Raw genomic sequence first — 24,008 nt, 5'->3', positions numbered from 1 at the left:
AACAAAATACTTTATCTGACAGCTGTTTTCATGCTGATGGTCCATAGCAGTATATATTTATTTTCATTATTAATCTTTATTTCTCTTTGCTCTACATATGTTTAATTAAATAGTGCAAATTGAGAAAACTATACTCACACTCACACTTTTTTTCAGGCCATGCATTAGCTTCTGCTGGAACTAATTTCAGACCTTGTCACAAATTTTCTAAGTACTGAATTCAAAGGCACAGCATGGGAAGGAGTTTCTCATCAACACTCAGCCAGCCAAATTCAGGATGAATTGTGTCAAAGCCTTGAGGCCGTGGCAGCATGACACTGGTGCCAAAAGCTGGATTTGCTTCTCTGAATCTATCCCAAGTCTTTTGAAAGTCAATTATTTTAAAGGTTATTATCTGTTTTGCATACAGAAAGCACATAAATATTGTTTTCTTTTTACTGTAGCTATCGCTGACTTTGGATAACTCTCAGAACTTCAATGTGTGAGCACCTACTTCGTGTTAACACTTGAATTTCTGAAAAGGCTTATTAGAAATTTGACAAAATGCCTGAAGTGTTCCAGATAGAATATAGGTAGTACAGGCTTTGTTTTGCATATTTTGTATTTTGTGTTTTAATCCCAATCTAAAACTTCAGAAAATTGCCCCATACTATTGTCATTATATTGTAGCACAGGATCCTTTTTGGCTCTCCTTTTTATCCCTTTAGCTGAACTGAAGAGAGTGACAAGCACAACAGGGACATCTATGGCGAGTTTGTGTGTATACATTTATGTCTAAGTATTTGCAAGGACATGCTGATAAAACTGCTTAGTATAGAGCTATTGTATTAGCATGAAGATGTGTTATTTCTCCAAGTTAATCATGGAACCTTATGAACTGTAACCAAGATCTTTTTTTCTCATCCTCTCATCTAAATTTATTTACTTTTTCTTTTTTCTTTTTGTTTTTTTTTTCTTTTTTTTTCCTTTTAGAAGACTTCTCTCTTAAACCCTCTGCATCCAACTGAACTGCTCTCTCCAAATAAATCCCCTTTGCATCCTCCTTTCACCTCCCTTACTGACTGTCTAAATCCCCGACCTTTCAGCCACTTGCCCTCTATCACACATGATGTTCATGAGAATCCTTATAGGCATTACAGTCTCAAAACTTTGTACAATAAGTTGAGCATCAATTATGGTGTGATTCAAGAGTAGCATCAGGCTTTTATCCATATTAAAACTTGGCAGAATCCTGCTGCATCACTAGTGCTGGCACATGACCCGAGAAATAATCTCAGATGAATGTTTTCATGTCCTCTGCTTTTCCTTCCTTCAGTGAACTTCTATTGGAGCTTGCTTCCTTCATACTAGCCAGAACTAGGCAGGGGACTGAGGGAAGGGAGATTAACATGACAGAAAGACAAGCTTTTCACAGTAGCTTTTTCTGTCATTCCGACCAACAGTTGTCTCTTGCCAATGCAGTAGGAATCACATCCTTACTGACATTTCCATAGTCTTTGCAATAGCTGTGAAGGTGTTAGACAAAATCTCAGTAGCCTAATGCATGTTGGGAGCAGGTCTCGCTGGTGAGATTTATAAGATCAAAAATCAGACCCCATGTCTTAACTGAGTTCTCTCTAGAAAGCAGCTGTAACTAGATCTTTACAATGCCTCAAGAAAGCCCCAGTTTGGTATTAGAAAAGCTTCAGTTATGTAAGCCCCAAGAAGACATGCTGTTTGAACCCGTCAGCTGCATCCTTCTATATCCTCTTCACAGAATCATAGGCTGATAGAATAGTTTGGGTTGAAAGAGACCTTTAAGATCATCCTGCATGCATGCAGTAGGCAGGGACACCTCCCTCTAGACCAGGTGGCTCAAAGCCCCACCCAGCCTGGCCTTGAACACCTTCAGGTAGGAGGCATCCACAACCTCTCTGGGCATTTGACAGCAAATTCTCAACCATCAATACTGGGAGAGAAAATTTCACTCTGAAATGTACGGTCTGTTTCATTTGCGGTGCCTGATCTTAAAACAGTGATATTAAGTACTGTTTCTTTGGGCTACATCATGGTTTCCTCATTAGGGGAAGCACCAGAGTTAAATTCACACAGCCAGTTTTAGGCCACTGGGAGCTAAGACTGCTAGGGAGAGAAGTAGCACCTCCGCAGATACTGGCCAGTAGTTACACTCTGAAGGAAATGCCTGAAGATGCCTTTCTCTCCCCCCAATTGTAAACAGAATTAAAGTTCATAGGCAACATTGACAGAGTCTGGATTTACTTCCTACTGCCCTGTGGAGTTTATAAATTGGGGTGAACACAAAATAACAAAATAACAACTACAATAATGAAAACAACAAAAAAAGCAAAACAATCTTCCATTTTGTCTTTTAGGCATTCTGAGCAAAATTGACTTTTTCACATTTGCTAGGTTGGGTTTAGTTTCCTGATTTAATTTTTGCTAAGTGGGGCTGACATGTTTATTTGGGCAGTAATGATTTTATGATCAAGTTTTTTTCAGCAAGTTCCTGGTTTACTGCAGGGCATTCACATGAACAAACAAGCAACATATGATAAAATGACTGAATCCATTATCTGTAATGAAAATAGGTGTTTTCTAGTGACAGTGAACATTGCAAGAAACTTAGATTTGTATAGGAAGACAAGTTAGAGAGTTCACTGAAAATAATTAAGATAGTGTAAATGTTTTTGTTAATATCAACTTAGTCATTTTTATCACTGATACTCTCGCTGTATAATTGCTTAGACATAGAAAATTTGTGCAGTTCCTCTGATTTCTCATACCACTTGCATCCAAAGCTCTTCTCTTGAATGCAGAGGTCATAGGATAACCCAAGCATTTGTGTTCTATCCATATGGGCAAGTCTGTGAGACCTCTGAATCTTTCAGTTTTGTCTCTACTAACTTTTGTTATTCCAAGCAAACGTTGTGAACTTTTCAAAATGATGAATACAATCTCTTTGATGCCAACAGGTTCTTCCTATACAGTGTAAGCACAAGAGCCATGCCATCTATTTGACTTTTTTCATTTTATATTTACTTCATAAATTCTCTCCCATACTCAGATCCTCTCTGCAGTATTAGCAGAAGTACATAATAGGGTTCTTCGTATAGCTGTAAAAAACTCCTATTTTATATATATATATATCTACACACACATACACACATAGAATCCACTGAAAGTAATGCCTCTGATTTGTTTCCATGGAAACTACAACAGATACAAAGAGCATTATAACACTATTTGATAAAGCAAATTCTCAGCTACAACATAGTATTTTTTTTCAACATAGTTACAGCTATTGGCTATGCATTCTCACCAGCAGTGAGTAAGAGACTGCGTGCTGCTCTCATAAAGATCTGCATTAGCAGAGGTTGCTGTTGCCACTGGAACACACAACCAACCACTTCACTGTGCTCACATCCAGTGTTTGGTCTCCATAAAAGTTCAGCAAGTGAATGTTGATAGCTGCCATTTTTTTCAACTTAAAGGAATTCAGTTCCATACCTTCACACGCACTTCCATGTCAAACACCATTTGTCAGACTGCCCCTCTGCTGCCATCTGTCACACACAAGTAAAATGAAATATTTTTGGGAAGGTTCAACTTTTACTGCAAAGTTGTGAACATCCTCCTCTGACATTATTGGCAAACACATAACAAAGTGGGAGGTATTCATTTTGGGGCAGCCTCTGTGTGTGTTTTATATATGTATATATATATATATGCAAGTTCTTATTTTCATATTAAACTTGGTCTTTCTTTAAATCTGCAGCCTTAAATGGTTGAGCAGCAGCATCCATAGCCCAGAAATCACTGAAAAGTGTTATATTCTATCAAAGAAAACCTCGGATGACCTTTTAATTTTCCTTGAATTGCTCTCATAGCAGTAGCATTTTAATTGGTTATGTCATCAAGGGAGATCACTGGGAGATCTGTGTTTTAGATGAAGCCTTAGTACTGGCCTGCTGTGAAGATTCACTCAAAAACAGTCTGGATGTTTGTGCTTCTGATTGAATTCCCATTATCATTCATTTTGTTGTGTAAGCAAAATGGGATCTAGACTTTGGTCAAGAATGCATAAAATGATGACAGTTGCATTCTTCTATGGGCTACTCTTAATTTACTTTTTTAATTTAATTTACTAGTAGTTACTCCTGTCTTCCAATCCCTTAAGATATACAAAAATAAATATGTAAAAATTGATCTTCTGAAACAGCACTGGGGAGAATGAGAAGAATTTTTGAGAAGACTATCCCTCTTGGGAATTCTCTGGAGAACTGTCACTATAAATTAACATTGAATGTTTCCTAAAAGTTGATAGTTAAAATTGCTAGACCTATTATGTAAGCAATATAAATATTTAGAAAATTTATTTCTATTCTTTACTAAACAGGGACTGTTATTTCCTTGGGTTTCCCCTTACTACTCATCACTCTTAGGGATAAGGGATGTGCGCCTTGACTTACTTGCTGCCTCTTCAGCCATTCAGGAAACATCAATAAAAAAGAAACAATAAAGAAAGATAGTGTCCAGATGTATACATGAACATAACTAAAGTTTCAACCCAATGAACTGTCCAAGAGACTACTAAGGGTGAAGTTGTGTTTCCAAGTATTTGTTGTAGTTTACTTCATTTTCCACTAGAGGGCAAAGCTCATTGCCATTTATTCTTTATATCATTTAAAATATGTTATAAAAATACTTTTGACGATGGATAGAGCATATTGGTGAATGGAGTTGCTAATTTTCACCTGCAGTTTTAACCTCAAAATCACCCTATGCAAGAATTTGCTCGGAAATGAGGTGTTAGGAAAGAAAACATACACACCATCAACAAAACAAACACAAAACCAGTATCATCATATTTCTGCTTCTTATATTAGAAAAGCTAAGGGTGGTGAGCTCCTAAATTAAATTTAATTTCTTTCTTTCTTTTTTTTTTGTTCTCAGAGCATAAACAAATGGCTGCCTATCTGAAATGCTTCACTGAAAGGATACTGTGCTGTAGGCGTCTTAGACCCAGAACTAGGCTATTCTTGTTTGAAGACCCACCAGCTACCTAAATCTTCATAGCTGATGGAATTTCACAAATAAAACTGATACAGACCTGAAAGGATTTCTACACTCCTTGTTCTTGACAAGACACACTTCTGAGATGGTTGTTACTAGGCAAACGGTTACAATGGGCAGTAGATGACCATGTCTTTTTCTTTTTAGTCAGCAGACCAGTTAAAGCAAACAGGATCCTGCTTCAGTTTCTTCTGAAATAAAATATTGAATGAGTTAAGCTTCTTGTATTAGAAAAGCCCATTTTTTCACTGAAATAACTCTGAATGGTGGACTAGATTGCAACTATTGTTGTGACAGAGTGTCTGAAGTAACACTTAACCCTGTGATTGATTCCAAAGCTTGATTCTGAGGGGAATCCCCCCAGTTTTTATCTGATGACTGTGTAGGGTGGAAGAGCTCAGCTGCCAGCACAAGCCCTGTGGTACTCCCTGGTGATTCTGAGAGTATCCTTCTCCTGAGGGAGGAAATAGCCTCTGCCACTTGTATTGCACTCCTGTTTAAGAGGTGGTCTTCAGGGATGTATGTCCACTGCATATACCCTAGTGTGCCAAGGGAGCCTGATTTTCTCTCATCCTGAGACATCTTGGTATAATCTAGGCATCTTCTGCAGTGGAGAGCTGCAAGAAATCAGGACAGCCTGATAAAAGCGCACTTTCATTTTACGGGTGTCAATTGCTTTGTTGATCCTCTTTCTCCCAGCTACAACTGAGTCATTTACTCTGTTACGGGAAAGGAGATTTCTTTTCTGTCCATCAGATCAGTCACAGAAGTTCAGAAGCATGTAGAGGCACAATTAATGTAAATATCTGTCAAGGCAGAGAGCACTATTTTTTGTGAAACGGGTATTCATTTTGAAAGTAGAAGGCAATGAACTGTCCAAGTGAAAAAGGCAGAGATGGGGTGGGGGTGCAACTACACAGCTGGGGCTGTCTATCAGTCCCACTTCACTTTCAAACTGCCTTTTCTGTTTTTGTCAGCATGGGCTGAGTACACAATTCAGGTTTGCCTCTCTGGAAATCTTCCTGTCAGTTAAATATATAGCAGCACTGTTTTGAAAATGGATTGGAGGGTCTGGATTTTTGAAAGAGGAGGCATTAAAAAATGACCATTTTCATACCTTATTAGGGATAGGAGAAGGTGTTACGGGACCAGTCTTTCAGAGGACAAATTTCTATTGGTGTCTGAGTTTAGACTCAAAACATTTTCGTTTGTTTTTCTGGACCTAAATAGAGTTCTTTTGAAATAACTAAATGTTGTCTTGTTGGAATCAGTTGCAGGTCTGAAGGCTCATAAGGAAGCAAAATATTTAAAGAGAATCTTTATTATTATTTTTTAAATGAGGTCAGTGGTGTTTACCTCACCATCCAATCTCCTCCTCACTGGAGTTTGATTAATAGCTGCATAGTGGGAATTGACATTCTGTGAATGCAGCAGCCTTTCGGGGTTGCCATGGAAAAGCTCTTTTCTCCCAGACATCATCCCAGATGCTTTTATTTCCAGAAGAGACTTTCCTTCTCTCTTTTGAACTTTGCTATTTAAATGCTGAATTTCTACATCTGTCCTTGTGTAGGTGTATTGTGGTTGATCATCTATCTGCTATCTGTGATCAGAACAATTGGTTTAGTACAGGAAAAAAAAAAAGAGAGGAAAACAAGTCAGGTAATTAGTTTTGTGCTATAAATTGAATCTCCTAGCTGAGAACATATTAATGCTTAATAATGTTCTGTGTCCTCTGTATGTGTCCTCTATATAGTCCTTTTCTTTTTGTGTTGTTTTTGTTGTTGTTGTTGTTGTTGTTGTTGTTGCATTCTTTGGTCTTGGTGAGTTATTTTAATCCTACCATACTTAGGTGAAGTTTCTTGATAATGGCCACAGAAAATACACCTAGAGTTCTCTCTCAGCATATCTTCAAAGAAAAGCATTTATCTTAAAGCAATTCAGAAATATCTTAACTTGGCAATCAAATGCTTTCTTCAAAGCCATCAAATTATCAACAGAACAGGAAGGGAGCTCAGGCTCAATGAGAGACGCAGCAACATGCACTTAGCACAGGGATGTCTTAAGTCTTGCACTGCGTGGAAAGATCTCTGCTACCCACTTGTACAGAGACAACTCTTCTGGAGGTAAAAAGAAATTGATTGCTGTGTCACTCCTTTTTTCCAGGACAGTTATGCAATTTTGAGAGCCATGCTGCCTTTATTTCCATTAGGAGAAGCTGCTAAAGGTAGAAGCCTGGCATTTTTTCTACCCATTTAGAAAACACACAGAGCATTGCTTTTTTGGACACAGTAGGATTAGACTCCTACGGGCCTTAAAGTCAAAACGTCCGTGGTGAATGCTGTGCCCAGAATTGCCCAGGTTTCCTCTTGGAACGCAATTAGAACTGTTTCTGGTGCCTTCTTCCTTCTCATTTATATGAGCTGGGATAGCCTAAAGCAGTCTTAAACACCAGGAAGTGCTTTAAAATGCTTTTCTTCATTCTTAGAAGTCTGTACATAATCTAAATTTTGAGTTTGGTTTTATGCCTGGCCTTCTAGGATGATTTTGCACAGTGGATTTCAGGTGGACATTTTTAACACATACAACAATATCAAATGTCACAGAAAATCTGACCCTAGCTAAGTAAACCCTTTCTGAGATATCTTTATCTTTGCCCTCTCTATCTTCAGTTTAACACATTCTAGAGCAACAACCAAAGGAAATGCAGAAGCTGAAACACTAGAACACTCCTAATATCTTCTTCTAATACCTCTATTGGTTTGTGAAGACGATTCTATGATATGCCCCATGGTGGTGGGTGCAAACTTGCCATAGCTTAGAGGCTCCTGGTACTGCTGCTGCTAGGAACTTAATCCATGGGCTGGATTTGGGCTGGATACAACTCCATTTCCAAGGGAATTTGAAACTGGAGAAAAAGGAAATGATAATTCTCTATTAGTAGCTGGGCAAATGGCAGCTGCAACGTAGGGCCATAACTTTTCTTGTAACATGGTAATAAACACAGAAGACAAAACTATAAAAACAAGCAAAAATGTGTGGAAAAATTTCAAACAAAATTTAATGAGCAGGTGACCTATGTGAAAAACAATGATAGAATGATAGAATCACAAACGTTGGAAAAGATCTCCAAGATCATCCAGTCCAATCATATACCTACTACCAATATTTCCCACTAAATTATGTCCCTTAGTACAACATCTAAACATTTCTTGAATACCTCCAGGGATTGTGACTCAACCACTTCCTGGGCAGCCTGTTCCAATGCCTAACCACTCTTTCTGAGAAGAAATTTTTCCTGACATCCAACCTGAATCTCCCCTGGTGCAACTCAAGGCCATTCCCTTGAGTCCTAGTGCTAGTTATGCAGGAGAAGAGGCTGACTCTCGTCTTGTCATGAACTCCTTTCAGGTAGTTGTAGATCTGTGCTCCTCATAAGACTTGTGCTCCATACTCCTCACAGTTTTGTTGTCCTTCTCTGGACATGCTCCAGGGCCCCCATGTCCTTCTTGTAGTGAGAGGCCCACAGCTGAACACAGTACTCAAGGTGTGGCCTCGCCAGTACTGAGTACAGAGAGACAATCACTTAATTGATCCTGCTAGCAGCAAGTTCTGATACAAGCCAGGATGCTGCTGGCCCTGGCCACCTGAGCACACTGCTGGCTCATGTTCAGCCAAGCATCAACCAACATCCCCAGGTCTGTTTCTTCCACACCATCTTCCTGCTACCCTGCCCCAAGCCTGTAGCATTGCCTGGGGTTGTGGCCAAAGTAGCAACCGGCATAATTGTATGCTTTTTATCAAAGTGAAAAAACAGTCAAAAAGCATAGGGATTGAAACACAGACCGAAGGATGAAAATTATAATGAATGGAAGCAACCTCAAAATACCCAGAGCTATAGAAAAAATGATATCTTTAAGACTGTAAATAACTCTTTTGAGTCATGAAGGGAAAGTAAGCATTGAAAGCTGATGAATCTTTGGAAACTAAATTTCAAAGGAAAAATTGAGACAGTTAGAAATCATTTAACTTTTATTGCCGGTATTGGTATAGTACAAGTTCTGTAATATAGCCTTAATTAACTCTGATTCCAGATATGTTAAAAAAGAAATTACAATACAGTTAGTTCTGTTGAAATTTCAAGAATGTGCTTACAGCATACATATTATTTACCTATGTTTCATAAATGTTATGATCTTCAAGGCATTACTGTGGAGTTTATTTTGGCAAAGTGTTTTGAACATTGATGAAGAGGTCATATAAACTGTAAATTATTGTACTTTTTCCGGTGTCAATGGTGGCTATCATCTTAGTTAGACAGAATATTTATGCAAATTTTATTATATTAGTTGACAGTTATAGATATACTTACGAAGACTGACGATTCAGTTAAAATTGGGGTCATGGATTTAAAACAACTAAGGTCAAAACTGAGGTCAGTGCAACTTTGCTACTTTGAAAACTTACTCAGGAAACAATTCTTACTCCATCTTGCTTCTGATGTGGGAAGAAAATACAGGAGAGGGAAATCAGCTCTGAAAATTAAATTCATTTCATTTCATGCTTTTGCCTGAAATTTGAAAGAAATAAAGTTCTTGGGCAGTTTTGAGTCAATAAACAATGACTTCCTTCTTGGGGCACGGAAGCATGCACCTCTTCAAAGCAATGACTCAGTTTCTGTCAGTTCATAAATAGATCACAGTCAACATTCCAAGAAAATTTCATGCTCATGATGCTGAAAATTCTGAACCATTTTTTTTGCTTCCTGATACAGATGAAAATTTGCAAATGTTGAAATACTTCTAAAATCAAAATGCCTCAGTTGGGTTATGTGAACTAATCCAAAGCAGATAGTACTAATCTGTATCATTAGAAGACACTTTCTACCCTTCTGCCTCATTTCTTTTCTTGTATAAGTTTAGATTCTAGTGTCTTGGGTCTTCCATACAGGCTTCGTATCCTGCTTGGCCATCAGCTCCAGTCAAACACTTGAGTGAAATTACCCTACCAACAAAGTACAGAAATCAATTAACTCACATTCTTCCCATAGTTTCTATAAAGTGCACTGACAGTGAAATTACACTTCAATATTTTACAGAAATGATCAGAAAAGAAATACTCAGGTCAGAGAACACAATATTGTGGTTATGGACAAGATTTCATATCTTTGAACATTCTGTTTTTTATTTTCTAAGTGAGAATTGGAGTGCACGTGAGAAATAAAAGTGGATGTTCGTGTTTTGTTTTGTTTTGTTTTTTTCTTCTTTTTTTCATTTCAAAAAGCTTTACTTTTCTATTTTTCTGTTGCTAATATTTTTTCATTAAAAATAATTTTCAACTGATTCCCTCTTGGACTAGCCTTCCATGAGAAGTCAAAGAAGGCCTCAAAAAGGTTAGCCTAGGGAAACCTGAGTCTGTGTACATCTTCACCTGTACCCTATCCTTCACAAAACCTTGCAATTCCAGCAGTCTCCACCTATGCTAATAAAAATCCTTCCATTGCACCTTGCTTTGGTTCCAAAGCTCTATCCTGTGAGAACTTGTCAGGGAAGAGTGTCTGCATATGTCGTCCATCTTGTGCATGTACTATTTAGTATCTGGAGAGAGATTTAAAATCTTTGAGTTGAAAAAGCAAAGGAAAATTAATGTATAGTAATGATGAAGTGAGCAAATATGCTTTATTGCATTCTCAGTTGAAGGCACTGTATAGGTCTTGCAACCACTATTTCTACTTCACATTTCTTCTCATACAGAGATGGCAGATGCAAAAAATAGGTTACTTAACCTATTTTTGAGGTTAAATAAATAACGTCAAAAACTCTCAAAAGCTGCGTTTTTGAGAGTGATTTTATAGTGTTATTTCAAGAAGACAATATATACCATAATTACAAACTGTTTATTTCCATTACTTATTTTCTTTCTCTTTAGTTGAAGGTAGTCCTTTCTCTGTTGATGTGGGTGTTGTACCATTTCTTGGTACCCTAGTTTACATGCATTTCTATGCAGAAAAAGTGGTTATCTGTGAAAAAGTTTTATAAAAACAGTGTGTTTGTTATGCCTTTGTAAGCAAACATTTTTAGTCTTCAAACTAGTGAGAAATTAGTAACTTTTCCTGTTGAGAAGGAATTATCCTGTATTTTATGAGTGTTAAGTACCGAATTTATTATCAGAGTAGATTAAAGACAAAGATGTAATTAGAAAGAATGGCGTATAAGTTATGTTCTATAGTTTGAAACATTCTTATTTATTACGTACATTCAGGAACAAACTGCAACACAGGAAGTTCCATATGAATATGAGAGTGAAGGTGACTTTAGGGTGAAGGTGACAGAGCACTGGAACAGACTGCGAGGAGAGGCAAAGGAGTCTCCTTCTCTGGAGATATTCAAAATCTACCTGGACCCTTTCCTGTGTAACCTACTGTAGGGAGCCTGCTTTAGCAGGACAGTTGGATTGGATGATTTCCAGAGGTCCCTTCCAATTTTACAATTCTGTAATCACCTCTTACTTGTTCCAAAGTGTTTAAAACCTGTTTCTCAATTAGCAAAGGTTGCAGATCCTCTTGAGAGTAACTTATACTTGTGAAAAAGGTCTTACATTGAAAATACTTAAGAGGACTTTATATTAGTTTAAAGGCTGCTATGATTCATAATACAATAAAGGTAAATTGACCTTTTAAAGGAAAATATGTCTCGCTGATTACTCTACAGAATTAAATGAACAAAGGTCTAACTAAGATATTATAACTCTTTTCTAAGCCTTGGCTGAGTCTGCTTTGGCCGGACAGATAATTTTCCTTTGAACCTATGCACTGTAAATACTTAGATATTGTCAGGATATTCTAATCTCTTCAGTACAGTTTTCACAACCACAACTAGGTATGTGTATAATGTATTCTTTCACTGTCCTTAGAAATAATTCACCAGAGACTGAGTGAGGCTTGGAATAAATAAATAAATAAACTACCTAACTAACCATCTAACTAACTAACTAACTAACTAATTAACTCACTAACTAACTTTAAAAGAGTAATGCAAAATTTTATAACTGGCAAAAGAATCAATAATAGAAATTTAAAAAGCAATATTGTCATCCTCCATCATAAACATATGCAATCCTAAATTTGTAGGAAAAAAAATAGGGCTTCTTTCCAGATGCTTTGTCCCAGGGATGGAAAACTGCCAGTTACAGATCATGCTGAGGTTTCATGAAGACAGCACTCCAGTAAAAAGTACAAAGTCCAAATTTCATTCTCACTTTATATCTTGTGGACGTGGCCACATTCCTCTATGACTGAGGGATGACAGTCACATGATATCTAGTAAGAAATGCCTAATTCTGCATTCTTTTGCCTACTTTGCATTTTTTGATCTTTTAAGTTGTTTTTCCGGTATTGTTTTTGATAGCTCATCTTTGAAGAGAATTGACCTTCATATTCAGAGAATATTTTGGTGTAAGTTGTTTGTGAGCCAGGTGCAAGGCTGAGTTCTATCTGTTAGGTTGCATGTTCTGTTAGCACCCTCTGATACCTTGGGCTGACAAGCTTGCAGAGAGGATAAGAACTGATGCCAATGCCCTCATTTAGTACTTGCCCAGACGCCTTCCAGAAGAATCAGGTCCTTATTTACATTGCTACAGAAAGCAAATGCACTGTTTTCTATCCTACATTTTGGGCTGGAGCAGTATGCATTCAAGAACACAAAAATCATATTAGCAAGGAAAAATCACAGAGGAAGGGATAAGACTGAAGCCTCAGTTAAACTCAGTGAGGACAGGCATGGGGACTCTTCCACAGCAAGGCTTATACATTTCAGGTTACATTGACACTTGATGGAAATAACACAGGAATTGGCCTTTAGCTTGTGAAGATGAAGTCACTCAGGCCAAGACACTCATCTCCTTCACTGTTGGCAGAGGCAGAGCTATTGCCCAACTCTCTTCTTTAGGGACCTGCAAGACTAAGTGTTATTCCAGCAAAAGGAATGTAGTACTTCTCTGAGGTGCTCCATATTTGCTCAAGTACCACTTAAAGTCTGTAATAAATCTAGCTAGATGTGACTTTCTAGACCCCAAGTCATAGCAAAGGGCATACCAGATCTTCAGAAATCTGAGAAATAGAATGTATGCACTCTTCTATGATAACTCCTTGAGGTTTTTATGTGACAGATGACTTTTGAAAACACACTTCAGAAAACTGTATGTTACTCTGTTTTTCTCTAAGTCTTACTCCTGTATTTACTTTTCTTTCCATTATTAATCAGGGAAGGCCTTGATGACCTTCCACTCGTTTTCCTTCAATTAAACATCTACAAAGTAATCCGTACTAAGAGTGCCTGTCCAGAAAATATAGATTATTTTCCTTCTCCATGGGGACTGTTATAAATATTGTCTTTCTATCTTGAAAAGAAGGTGCTATCAAAATAAAAGAAGCAAACATATCTTGTGGACAAAAAAGATGATTATAGGTGAGTTCTAAGGAGGAACATGAGACCTCATACTGAGGAAATAACATAAGGCAGAATTAGGACTTGGAGAGGCAGTTTTGGTGAATATAGTGGAATACTGAACAGTTGGCAATGAGTCCTGGCAAAAAAGGCGAGGACAAGAAACAAACTAAAAGTACATTTTTCACTGATTGGCTGAACGTGCAACTTAAGAAAAAGAGTTGCTATATTCTCAGAATCACTACCTGACTTGGGAGATTTTCTTTCTTGCAATAAGTGAACCTCTCAGAGGGCTTAGCTGAACATCAGCAAGTAAGCAGAAAATGATCAGTATCTTCTGTATTCTTTTTGTGATTACCTCTTGCTACTTTTCATGGAATACAGAGATGCCGTACTCTTGAGACAATATGTAATTCATCACAGGTTTCATTTAATTGAAATAAGCTCATGAAGATACTGCAAATGCAGCTAGAATATTGTACCTATATTATTGTCAAGGACTGTCTGGATGAGGAGCTGCGAGATATGGTTTAGTGCTTGTGGTAGCAGTGATAATGAGAAGACGGTTGGACTAGATGATCTTATAGGTCATTTCCAACCTTGTGATTCTATGATTCTATGATTCTATGACTGCCCAGCCTCAGTAGCTGCAGCATGCAGGGTTTGGAAATGGGAATTCACTCTCCCATGTAGGCTGTTAAATATCTCCTGTATTGTAAGAGCTGCATCGCAGCAGTAGAATGCCTCAGTGGCTGTGCTGGCTGAAGAAGATGTTTGGATTACTGTATATGAAAACCTCACAAACTTGGGACCTTAGCGTTGCATATATAAATTCCATCTTATCTATTTACCTATGTCCTCTTCAAATTTTATTCTAATCTGTTTGGTTCATCATTTGAGTCACATCCATCAAACTTTATTACACTCAAAATACTGGGAAATTATAAATTCCGTTCTGCACATGCTAATTACTGCAATATTTTTTTACTTAAATGTTTGCATGATTTATGTTTATGAAATTTAAGATCAAATAGAGGTCTTTTAGAGCTAATTTAAGAAGACAGATATTCAAAAATAATGGAAATATGACTGCAGTTTTAAATAACTTCATGTGCGTTATCTCATACTGAATGTATATAAGGCAGATTCTCTTGCTATGATTTTGTCTTGAGATACTTTTTTCAAAGTGGAAAGCAATTTATCCTTCCCTTACAATTATGGGAAGATGATACAACAGAGAACAAGCTATGCATTGAAAGAGGTTTTCATAGAGACAAGGAGTAGTAAGCATATGGATCCTGTTGAACATTGCTGCATTGCTATTTGAATGACTGGGGATACTAGCTTTCATTATAAAATCTTTGTGATAGATAGAAATTGAACTGATAACTGTTGCTTTTTTCCTGTTTTTAACCTCATGATCTCTTCAACCTGTGACATCTCGCTCAGCAGCCCAGTCATCCCATAGTGCCTATTCCAGAAAATGAAACACTCAGCTCTAAGGAGGTAATCAGTTGACATTTAATATGTTTATGTATTTGCATGCTGTTTTTATCTTTTATTTGTGTAGCATGTGTATGAAATGAGCAAAAATGTACTGAGCTCCTGATCAGCTTTTGTCCAGTGTATGGGCTACATAAGCATTAATTATTCTTGGTGATTAATGAAGAAAAAAGACAACAGTTGTTTTGGAGACTGTTTGTATGAATTAGGGGTGAAACTAACATTTACACGTCAGGTTTCTGGTATGTGCTACTGGGATGCTACTGAGTGGAATTTGTTATATTATGCAGTAAGACCATTTTCCAGTTTGCAGTCACTGATATGGCCTCTGTTTTAAATAGAAGATGCAACAAGTGTCAGAAGTACTTTGGACAATTAATTATTGAAAACTTTGCAAAGGAATGTCAAGAAAACATCAGACAGTATGCAGAGAGATGGTTTGCCCAGTATCAGCATTCAGTGCCAGTTTTATTGGCCTTTGAAGAAAGACACCAATCTTCTTGAAGTCTAAACTCAGTGGTGGATTCCTTAGTTTTTCACATCTCTAAGCTCAATGTAAATTACATATGTAATTTGATTAACTACTGTATTCTTTACTGCAGGCTTTGAACTGTAATAGAACATCCATAAGTGCTACAAAATACGTGACTTTCTTATAATGTGGAGGGAGTTTTGAGGGCAAGACTTTCACAAGTTGGAAGCAGAATGGAGTCAGGCACATGTTGACTGACTTCTCAGTTTGTTGACAGAGCCTGTTAATATGTCCTCACAGTTCATCTAGGGTTCTATTGTAAAAAGATTAAGAAATAGAAAAAGAAGAAAGGTAAGCATCTCACTAGATGGATCATCGACTTCTGTTCAGCTCCAGGAGAATGTGAGTGATGAATGCAGCACAGCCTCTTATTTTCAAGTGCAGTCCTGCCCTCTCTGGCCAGTCCCTGGTTCTCTCAAGGGCAGTTGTATGGTTTATACTGTAGATCGTTCCCAAGTAAGGCCCAGGCTGTCTTCACAAAACAAAGTTAGACAATTATCAGCTTGATCAGCTTCTCACGTGATAGGTGCTTTTTCAGTTTTAATCTTAATTTTACTTTTTTTTTTTTAACCTGTGAAGTTTTTCATAAGACCCTCTCCTGATTCAAACAACAGTTTGTGCTGAATTTATGCTTCATGGGTTTATGTAACATAAAAGGCTCCACCTAACTTAGTATATCCTTTATTATCAATGAAGTTATGTTTGGATGTAGAGGTGGCTAGGTTCTGTCAAGTGATAAGGTCAACATTATTCTTACTGCTGTAATAAAATCTGTATTTCTCCGTCTCTGCCCTCACCAATCCTTTTTTCTTTATCTAAAATTACTTGTAAGCTCATACTTAGCTTCTTCCTCCACAGTGTTACTCCCTCAGAGCTAAAAAAGTGGTGTGTGAAAATCAGTATGATTTATGTATTTCCAGAAAAAGAACGGATGGTCACATGCAGAGTGAAACATAAACATTTCCTTGACCTTTACAAGAGATGAGATGGTGAAGAAGAGACTTTGCTACTTTCTACTTAATAAGTTAGGTTGTTTTCCTCAAAGTGAAGTATTCACCACTGGAAAAAAAAAAAAAAAAAGTTATCTTTGTATGCTGTTCTTCATGCAGTATCAGTTTCATTATATAAAAATACAGAACAAATCAGGCCTATTACTTTCCTGTGAAAGCAGGAAAACAAATAAGTTTTTGATTAAAATAAACTGAGGACAGTGAGACTACTGATTCAGAGAGGTTCTGTTCATTTTAAGAGCATTTCCTCCCTGTAAAATCCTTCTCTACACCCAATGCTATTTAGTTGGAGGACATCTGAAGGATACGCCTGCAAAAACTAACCAAGAGATGGGATGGTAATTTCCCATACTTGCAGTCTTCAATTAACCTAGTGTTTGCCCACATCATAGTATGTGACTGGTGTTGCAATTACTCTCAGAATTATACTGAGTCAGAATATTTAGAGAGAACATAGGGCATATGTCCCTGTAAAGTCATAAAAAGCCATTGCAGGTGCTAAATGTATGTACTCATTACCTTTATTCATATAGAACTTGGAAAGTCCCAAGTCTATTATACAATTACTTTAGGTTCATGTAATCTTTTGCTTCAGCTGTTGCTCGGTCTTATCTATTTGTTATTGCTAAGAAATCTGCAATAATTATTTAATATCTGGCATCTTTCCATGTAAGGTCACTATTCATAAAAAGGCACCATGACAAAATGTCGATTCCATTGACTTCAGTGGAGACAAGATTTCACTTCAGTAAAAGAAACAATTAATCTGCCCTGCTTCACTTAAAAAAAAATAATAATAATTGCAAATGTTCTTTAAATTATAAATTCTTTGAAAATGTCAGTAAGGCCCAAAGTTCTGTTATATATTGCTCTTTATTTACTTAAGGAGTGTACCTGGTCAGAGGTCAACATTTCTATTAATCATTAATAGATTCTATATATAAGAAAGTAAGTGTAATCATTACACTGTACTAAGAAGAGCTTATGTAGGTGGTTTTATGCTAGAGCAAGACCCAACCCAAGTGACAGTTTCAGAAGTAATGTTCTTCCAGCTAAAAATAATGGCATCTGGATTTCCAAACAAAGTCCCAGAGTTCACAAAAAAACCCAACATTTTCTTGATATCATGATCACTCTGTTTCATCTTACCTCCATATGGCCAACAGTAATGCTGGTCTGAAACGGCATCTCTGAGGCACAGTCCATGACACTGCAAAGCTGGGATGGGTGAGCATGCAGAGTGGAGGCCAACTTGAGAGTTGTCTGGTAGGGAGGTGCGAAGGAATGGTACAGACCCCTCTCTCATTGAAGTTATCTAGACAGCCTGGGGCTGCTGGTGCTTAGGTATTCTGTAACGATCCATCTCTCAGGTGCCTTTCAATACTTTTTATCTGGAAGTAAAGAAAATCCTTGTCAGAGCAAGGACAGGGATATCGTAGATACACAAAATGAGATAGAACTCTATCCACAGCAGTTGTAATATCAGCTCCCTTGCTCAAGTGCCTTCTTCTTCCATTTGGTGCCAAATGGATCACAGATGGGTTGAGAATTGCATTTGAAGCACTGCTGTTGTTCAGACCTGATAAAATACCAAAGGAATTAGAGGGTATTAGGTTATTCATAAACATAGATTGAGGGTAGGCATGGAGACTAAGGCAGCATAAGGCAGTAAATAATAAAGAAAAAGGCAACAGTAACACGTTAAAAAAAGCTCTGGGATGTTCTGAATTCGATGTCACTTTCCTCCAAAATGAGAATTGCTTTAATATGACCTGCAATCTTCAAAAGCATTTTGGAACAAAATGAACAGAACCTCTCTGAATCAGTAGTCTCACTGTCCTCAGTTTATTTTAATCAAGCCAAGGACTGGGCTCTCTCCATATCATCATAACAGTTCATTTAACTGAAAATTTAATGATGTTGCAAATGAACATTACAAATAACAATATCTACTGCTTTGATTAAGGGAGTAAGAATTTCAAGTGTTAGTTGGGAAAAGTTCTTCAACTTCACAAATGGATGCTAATTGGGAACAGTAAGCTATGTACATCTGGTCTTATAAATAGAAAGGTCCAACTGGCATATGTTTGTAAAGTCTGAAAAAAATCAGATAGATAATGTATATTAGTTTATAATTTATATTAGTTTTATAATTTCTAATGATTTAAATTTTATAACATTTAATATGTTACAGTTACAACAGGAAATACATGCTTACAACAGGTATTTGGGTAATACTTTTTGGCAACTTCAACAATATCTTCTTGTTTTAAATAATAAGTTTCATTTATAGCATATTGACATGAAAGGGCATTAGATCACCATGCATTAACAAGGAAAAACATTTTCTAGGTTTATTGAATATTATTTCTATTGGGCTCTGTATAAAAATAATTACACTACGTGTATTACATGCTAAATTTATATTAGAAAGGATGCTAGCACACCGCAGAGAAGAATAATTCTCAGCTTGTAAAGGAATGGCGTATGACATATTGCTGTAATTAATGCAACCTGTATGAGGTTAGCCTTCACCACCACACAGATATAAGAAATCCTGTTCAGTTTGGAATCAACCAGGCTTTGGGTCTCCCTCTGATTGCCCAGCCAGTCAGTCACTGACCTATAGTTGTATGGGATTGTTCGCCTACTCATCCCAGATCCAGATTCTGCGTTTGTCTTTGTTGAAACAGCTCCTGCTGGCCCATTCCTCCAGCCTGGCAAAGGACTCCAAAATGGGGGCTGTATCCTCATCATACCAGTCTGTTTCTGTTCTCCAAGTTACTAACATTCACAGACATCATGGGCTCTTTCTCCACCCAGCTCCCTGGTGTCTGATGGTCACCTGTGGAATGTCACCTGGAACAGTGACTTTGAACAGCTGACTACTACCTTTTTTAATCAGTAGTACCACCAGTTATTTTTCTGAGACAAATAAACACAGAACTCTGCAGTCCTCCCTCCTCCTTACTTTGGGTACATGGTTACTATAGAAGACTGTGGAAAGCCTTCCTAAGGTAGAGGAAAACAACATCCATGCCATGTGACTACAAGATGGGCCACATCCTGTGTCCTCCTGGGATGTGGTCCAAAAAAGAAGTGGGAGCCCAACATGAGTTTGAAATGTCTTCTGCTGTGCATTTAGCCAGAGTAATGCTTTATCTTTTGAAATTTGCTCTTCAAACATGTCAGTGCATGAAAAACATCCTGAGCTCTATAAACATAGTTATAAATTAACAGTACAGGAAACCGAAGTTTTTACAGAGACCAAGTGCTTCATGAAATTGTCCACCAGCATAATATTTGCACTACTGTGCCTCTTTCACATAGTGCAATTTTAACTCACCTCTCCATTTTATGTTCACTTTTTATTGATTTATTTCTTTTAATTCAGGTCACCAATGAAAAAGGTTCTGTTTAGCTGTAACGGTGAGTATTACTGTTTTTCTGACTTGATTACAGTCACACTTGGAATATGTAACTACAGCTTTAGTATCATTGTAACAAACTGATGTATATGCGTTTGCTTATGGTAGAATGCATTAGCAACATGATTTATTGTTTAGATAATAAGCTGGCTGTGTTTGGTGAGTGACTTTCTATTAATAATTACAAATACAGAATAATTTCACTTCTTAGCATGAAGTCAAAATTGAATTTATTTTAAGTAGTAGGTAATCAAGCAGGTGGAAAGAATTGAGGTATGGTTTGGAATTAGAATGTGTAGTAAAAATAAAATGAATATTATTTTATATTTGAATGCATAACCGCATAATGTCATTAAAATGAATGGTTTCTTATAGTTAAACAATGCCATGTTGAAAATAATATTCTGTACTTGAGTGTAGACACAATTTAGCACTTAACAAGGGAGGACAGCAAATAAGTTGTATAAAAAAGGCTGAACTGTTCAAGACCTGTTTGGTTACAGTCTTCACAAGAAAAGAATAATTGTGACTAAATGTTTAACTCTGTTAATTCTTAGAATTAGGGAGTAGGAATATGTAGAGAATAGAAAGAGAACACCTTAAAGAATACTTAGGTGAACTGGATGTATATAGTTTCATCCCAATGAAACACTCTTAAGTGCTTAACCAAAACTATTTCTCAAACTAGCAATTAGCATGATAAGGAAATGCACAAAAAAACTGCAAAAAGGCAAACATAATGTCATGTCTAACAAAGGATGAAAGGAAGATCTAAATAATTTCAGAAAAGTCAGTCTTAATATTGTTTCCAAGATACTGGAACAAAGCATTAAGCAATCCATTTGTAGGCACCCAGAGATAGTAAGCACATAAGAGAACTTGCACAGGGATGGGTCAGAAACGAATCCTATCAACTTGATCTCATTTCCTTCTTTGACAGCAAAACAGATATAAGGGATATGATTGATGTAGTTCTTTGACACAGACCCACATGACATTCATAAGCAAGCAGAAGAGATATGGACTAAATTAAATACACACAAGGTAGATGTGCAACTGATAGGAAAGCTGAGCTTTGAGAACAATCATTTGTAGCTAAAATGGGAAAACACCTCACAGATACTTCCACAATGCTTTCTTCTGGCTCTGTACAACATCAACTACTTGCTCAGCTGAATGGACAGTAAATTAATCAGATTTACAGATAATCCCCACTTGGGACTGAAAACAATGACAAGGGACAGAAAAGCACAGATAGAAGTGGGATGACAATAATAACATAGGAAAGAATCTGAAGATTGCAGGGGACCACAAACTGATCTGAGCTGGGGAAGCAATGCTGCTACAAAAAAATGCCATTCAAAGGAAATGCTGAAGGGAGTGCTTACAGTATAATGGAAGGAAATCCTCATTTCTGTTCAGTGTTAGTGAAGAACGAGTTGCAGTGTTATGTTCCATCCTGAGCACTATTAGAAAGAGAGACTGGTGCTGTGGAAAACGAATGGCAGATTTAGAGAAGATTTAAAGCTTTCGGTTTCTTCACATAAGAGGGAAAAAAAAAATAGAGAGCAGAGCCACGGCTGGTTGCATCTCTTCATAATGCATCATTGTAAAGGAGTATTAGTCACTTCTCCAACCTCCCTGTGAGTGGGAGGGAAAGAAATGGACCAAAATTTCAGGATGGGGGACATAATGCAGAATTAGGACAGCTGCAGCTACATGGGAATGCAGTGCTCCAACAGACTTTCTGAGGCTACTGCAAAGGTGGGAAGGATCTAATAATGCAGGATTGGTACCAGCTGCACCTTATCCCAAAGTTTAAAACGAGAGAAGTGGCTGAATTTTTTTTCATGTCTTTTTTATTTTTTCCTATGAAAATATGAGTGAAATTTATTAGCCAGCTTACCTGATTTACACCATTTACAAATGTCTGTTTTACCATTTTTGGCTATTTTTGTTCATTTGGGAACTCTTCTTTTACAGCCTCAAATTAGGATCGAGAGATAAAACCACAGAGTATTTTTGGGCCTTTTTCTCTGCTGAGAAGAAATCCACAATACATGTGTTATCTAAAGCACCATTACAAAAAAAAAAAAAAGCTTCCAGTATGCTAATTGCTAATATTCTTTTGAAAGATAATTCTATGTACTAGCATAATTAACCCCTGAGATACACATACAAATGTGCCATATTTATATACCACTTCTTGAAGTGCTTGCCAGTTTAAAAGATGCCTAAAATAACACAGCATATTTTATTTAGAAATAATATAAATGTCAAAATTCAATAAAGGTGTATTTTTTTTGTTGCAAAGTCTTTGTTGTGGTTTTTATTTTCATTTCTGTAAATGTACCTCCTTGTACTTCAAGCAGCTGAGTCTGGATGCCAGCACCAGTGGAAAAGATTGCTCCCACACTCTTCACCTTGGTCATGTTTTGCGGTCATGCAGATGCTTACGTTCTGTGAAATACTCATAGAATTATTCAGCACCTACAGGTTCTTCCCTGCCATGAGATGTTCACAGCCCTGCAGGCCTAGAAGTGCCAGCTGGTGAGGGCAGACAGAGCTATAAGCTCTACCTAGCAAACATTGAAGAACCACCACTTTCCTCTACACTTTACACTGTTCTCTTTTTGACCCTGTGTTGCTTCCACAGACTGAGTCTTGTCTGAGCCTGAGTCTTAAATAATTTTCTTTCTAAACGGATTGTGAAAGTCCAAGGATGCTGTTTGTCTGTGCCTGTGTGAGTCACTGGCTTCTCCTTGCTCCCTCAATCCTTTGAACTTATACATCAGCCTGCAGGTACAAGCACACCAGGGACTTCTGCATCACAGCCTGGTGTGTGGGAGCACTTCACCTCCTCACACACTGCTACATGTTGAGGTTAGGATTAATAATTGTAATGAGATGTCCTGCTGCTTCCATTAAAATTAAAACGATGAACTAATTTATAAAATCATCAATTAAAACGTTTACATTAAAGTCAGTTTAAATGGAATAGTCCTAAGGGTACTCAGTCTCTTGTACTACAGGACCTGCATTTAAGCTGCTTAACTGCAGAACTGTGGAAATGGAAATGAAAAAATAGAATCATCGAATCGTGGAATAGTATGGTACATTTTAGCCTTAAATTAGTCCAAGTAGCAGATCAAAGCCCAGGGTAGAAGGAAGAAGAAAGAACTATCAGAACTGTAGGAAAGGCAAAGGAAGGACCCCCTTCTTTACCTCTGGTTTGGTGAGTTTCTTCATCTGTACATATTTTACAAACACATCCCTATCTGTTCAAATGGCTTCCATCTGTGAATGAAAATGGAGAGTGTGTCAGCAATTACAGCCTAGGGAGTCTGTTCCTCAGAGACTAATGGGAAAAGAATTCAGAGAAAAATCCTTGAAGGGGAGATTACAAAGAGCAAAAGTTATCATGAAAAAATTGATTGCTTTTTCAACAGCACTATAAAATTAATGGATGCTGCTTATTCAATAGTGTAATATATTTAGCTCAGATTTGGATGCCTTTACTCTGCCTTTTTTCATTCTTTTTCTGGTAAACTACAAATTCCAGTCAGGATACCAATGACTGCATATGTTAGTGAAAGCTTGTATTTTCCTTTTCTTTCTCTTATCTTCTTTTGCAGGCTAACATACACAGTATTCATCATATCCTCTGCTTGCTTCTGGTATTTCTACTGTTGCCATGTGCTACAGTCCAAGCTGGCAAACTAACAAACAAAAAACATTAAGGGTGGTTCAAATGATCAGAAGTGAAATTTGGCAATCACAAGGTGTATATCTGGGTGATATATACAGGCTATGAATAGAAGGTTCATAGTTCACTATGTGAGAAAAAATGATTTGCTGCATCAGACTATGTGCAGCCCTTGGCTGCAGGCTTCAACTGTCTGGGATCCTAAGCCTGGTTTGTTCTGGCACAGTTCTGTGGTCTTGACTCGGTTTTAATAAAAAATATGCTTAAAGATCAGAAAGTTCACCAGCTGAAGCTATGCAAAATGAGAAAAGTAAA

The 24,008-nt window shown here is 37.3% G+C and overlaps 1 protein-coding gene and 1 long non-coding RNA gene across 5 annotated transcripts in view; one reads left to right on the top strand and one right to left on the bottom strand.

Annotated features, from left to right (window-relative positions):
* LOC100543404 (muscular LMNA-interacting protein-like) overlaps positions 1-22,085 on the top strand; it is a 33,968-nt gene extending 11,883 nt beyond the window's left edge. Inside the window, exons 7-9 of one of the 4 annotated variants that reach the window (XM_010707814.2) lie at positions 14,967-15,020; positions 19,954-19,988; positions 21,971-22,085. In XM_010707814.2, coding sequence (XP_010706116.1) covers positions 14,967-15,020; positions 19,954-19,980 — 81 coding nt within the window. In that variant the 3' untranslated portion in view covers positions 19,981-19,988; positions 21,971-22,085. Of the gene's footprint in view, positions 1-14,963; positions 15,021-15,358; positions 16,038-19,953; positions 19,989-21,970 lie in introns of those variants that run through there. The other 3 variants (XM_010707813.2, XM_019613212.2, XM_019613211.2) reach the window with 3 other exon arrangements.
* On the bottom strand, positions 16,106-18,034 carry LOC109366254. Its single transcript, XR_002112463.2, has 2 exons — positions 17,709-18,034; positions 16,106-16,608 (listed from the first exon to the last, which is right to left on the bottom strand). It is a non-coding gene; the product is annotated as an uncharacterized LOC109366254 (long non-coding RNA).
* Positions 22,086-24,008: the final 1,923 nt, after the last annotated feature.

Source organism: Meleagris gallopavo, chromosome 2, assembly GCF_000146605.3.
Source record: "Meleagris gallopavo isolate NT-WF06-2002-E0010 breed Aviagen turkey brand Nicholas breeding stock chromosome 2, Turkey_5.1, whole genome shotgun sequence".
Taxonomy (NCBI): domain Eukaryota; kingdom Metazoa; phylum Chordata; class Aves; order Galliformes; family Phasianidae; genus Meleagris; species Meleagris gallopavo.
This window is presented reverse-complemented; position numbering and strand designations above follow the sequence as displayed.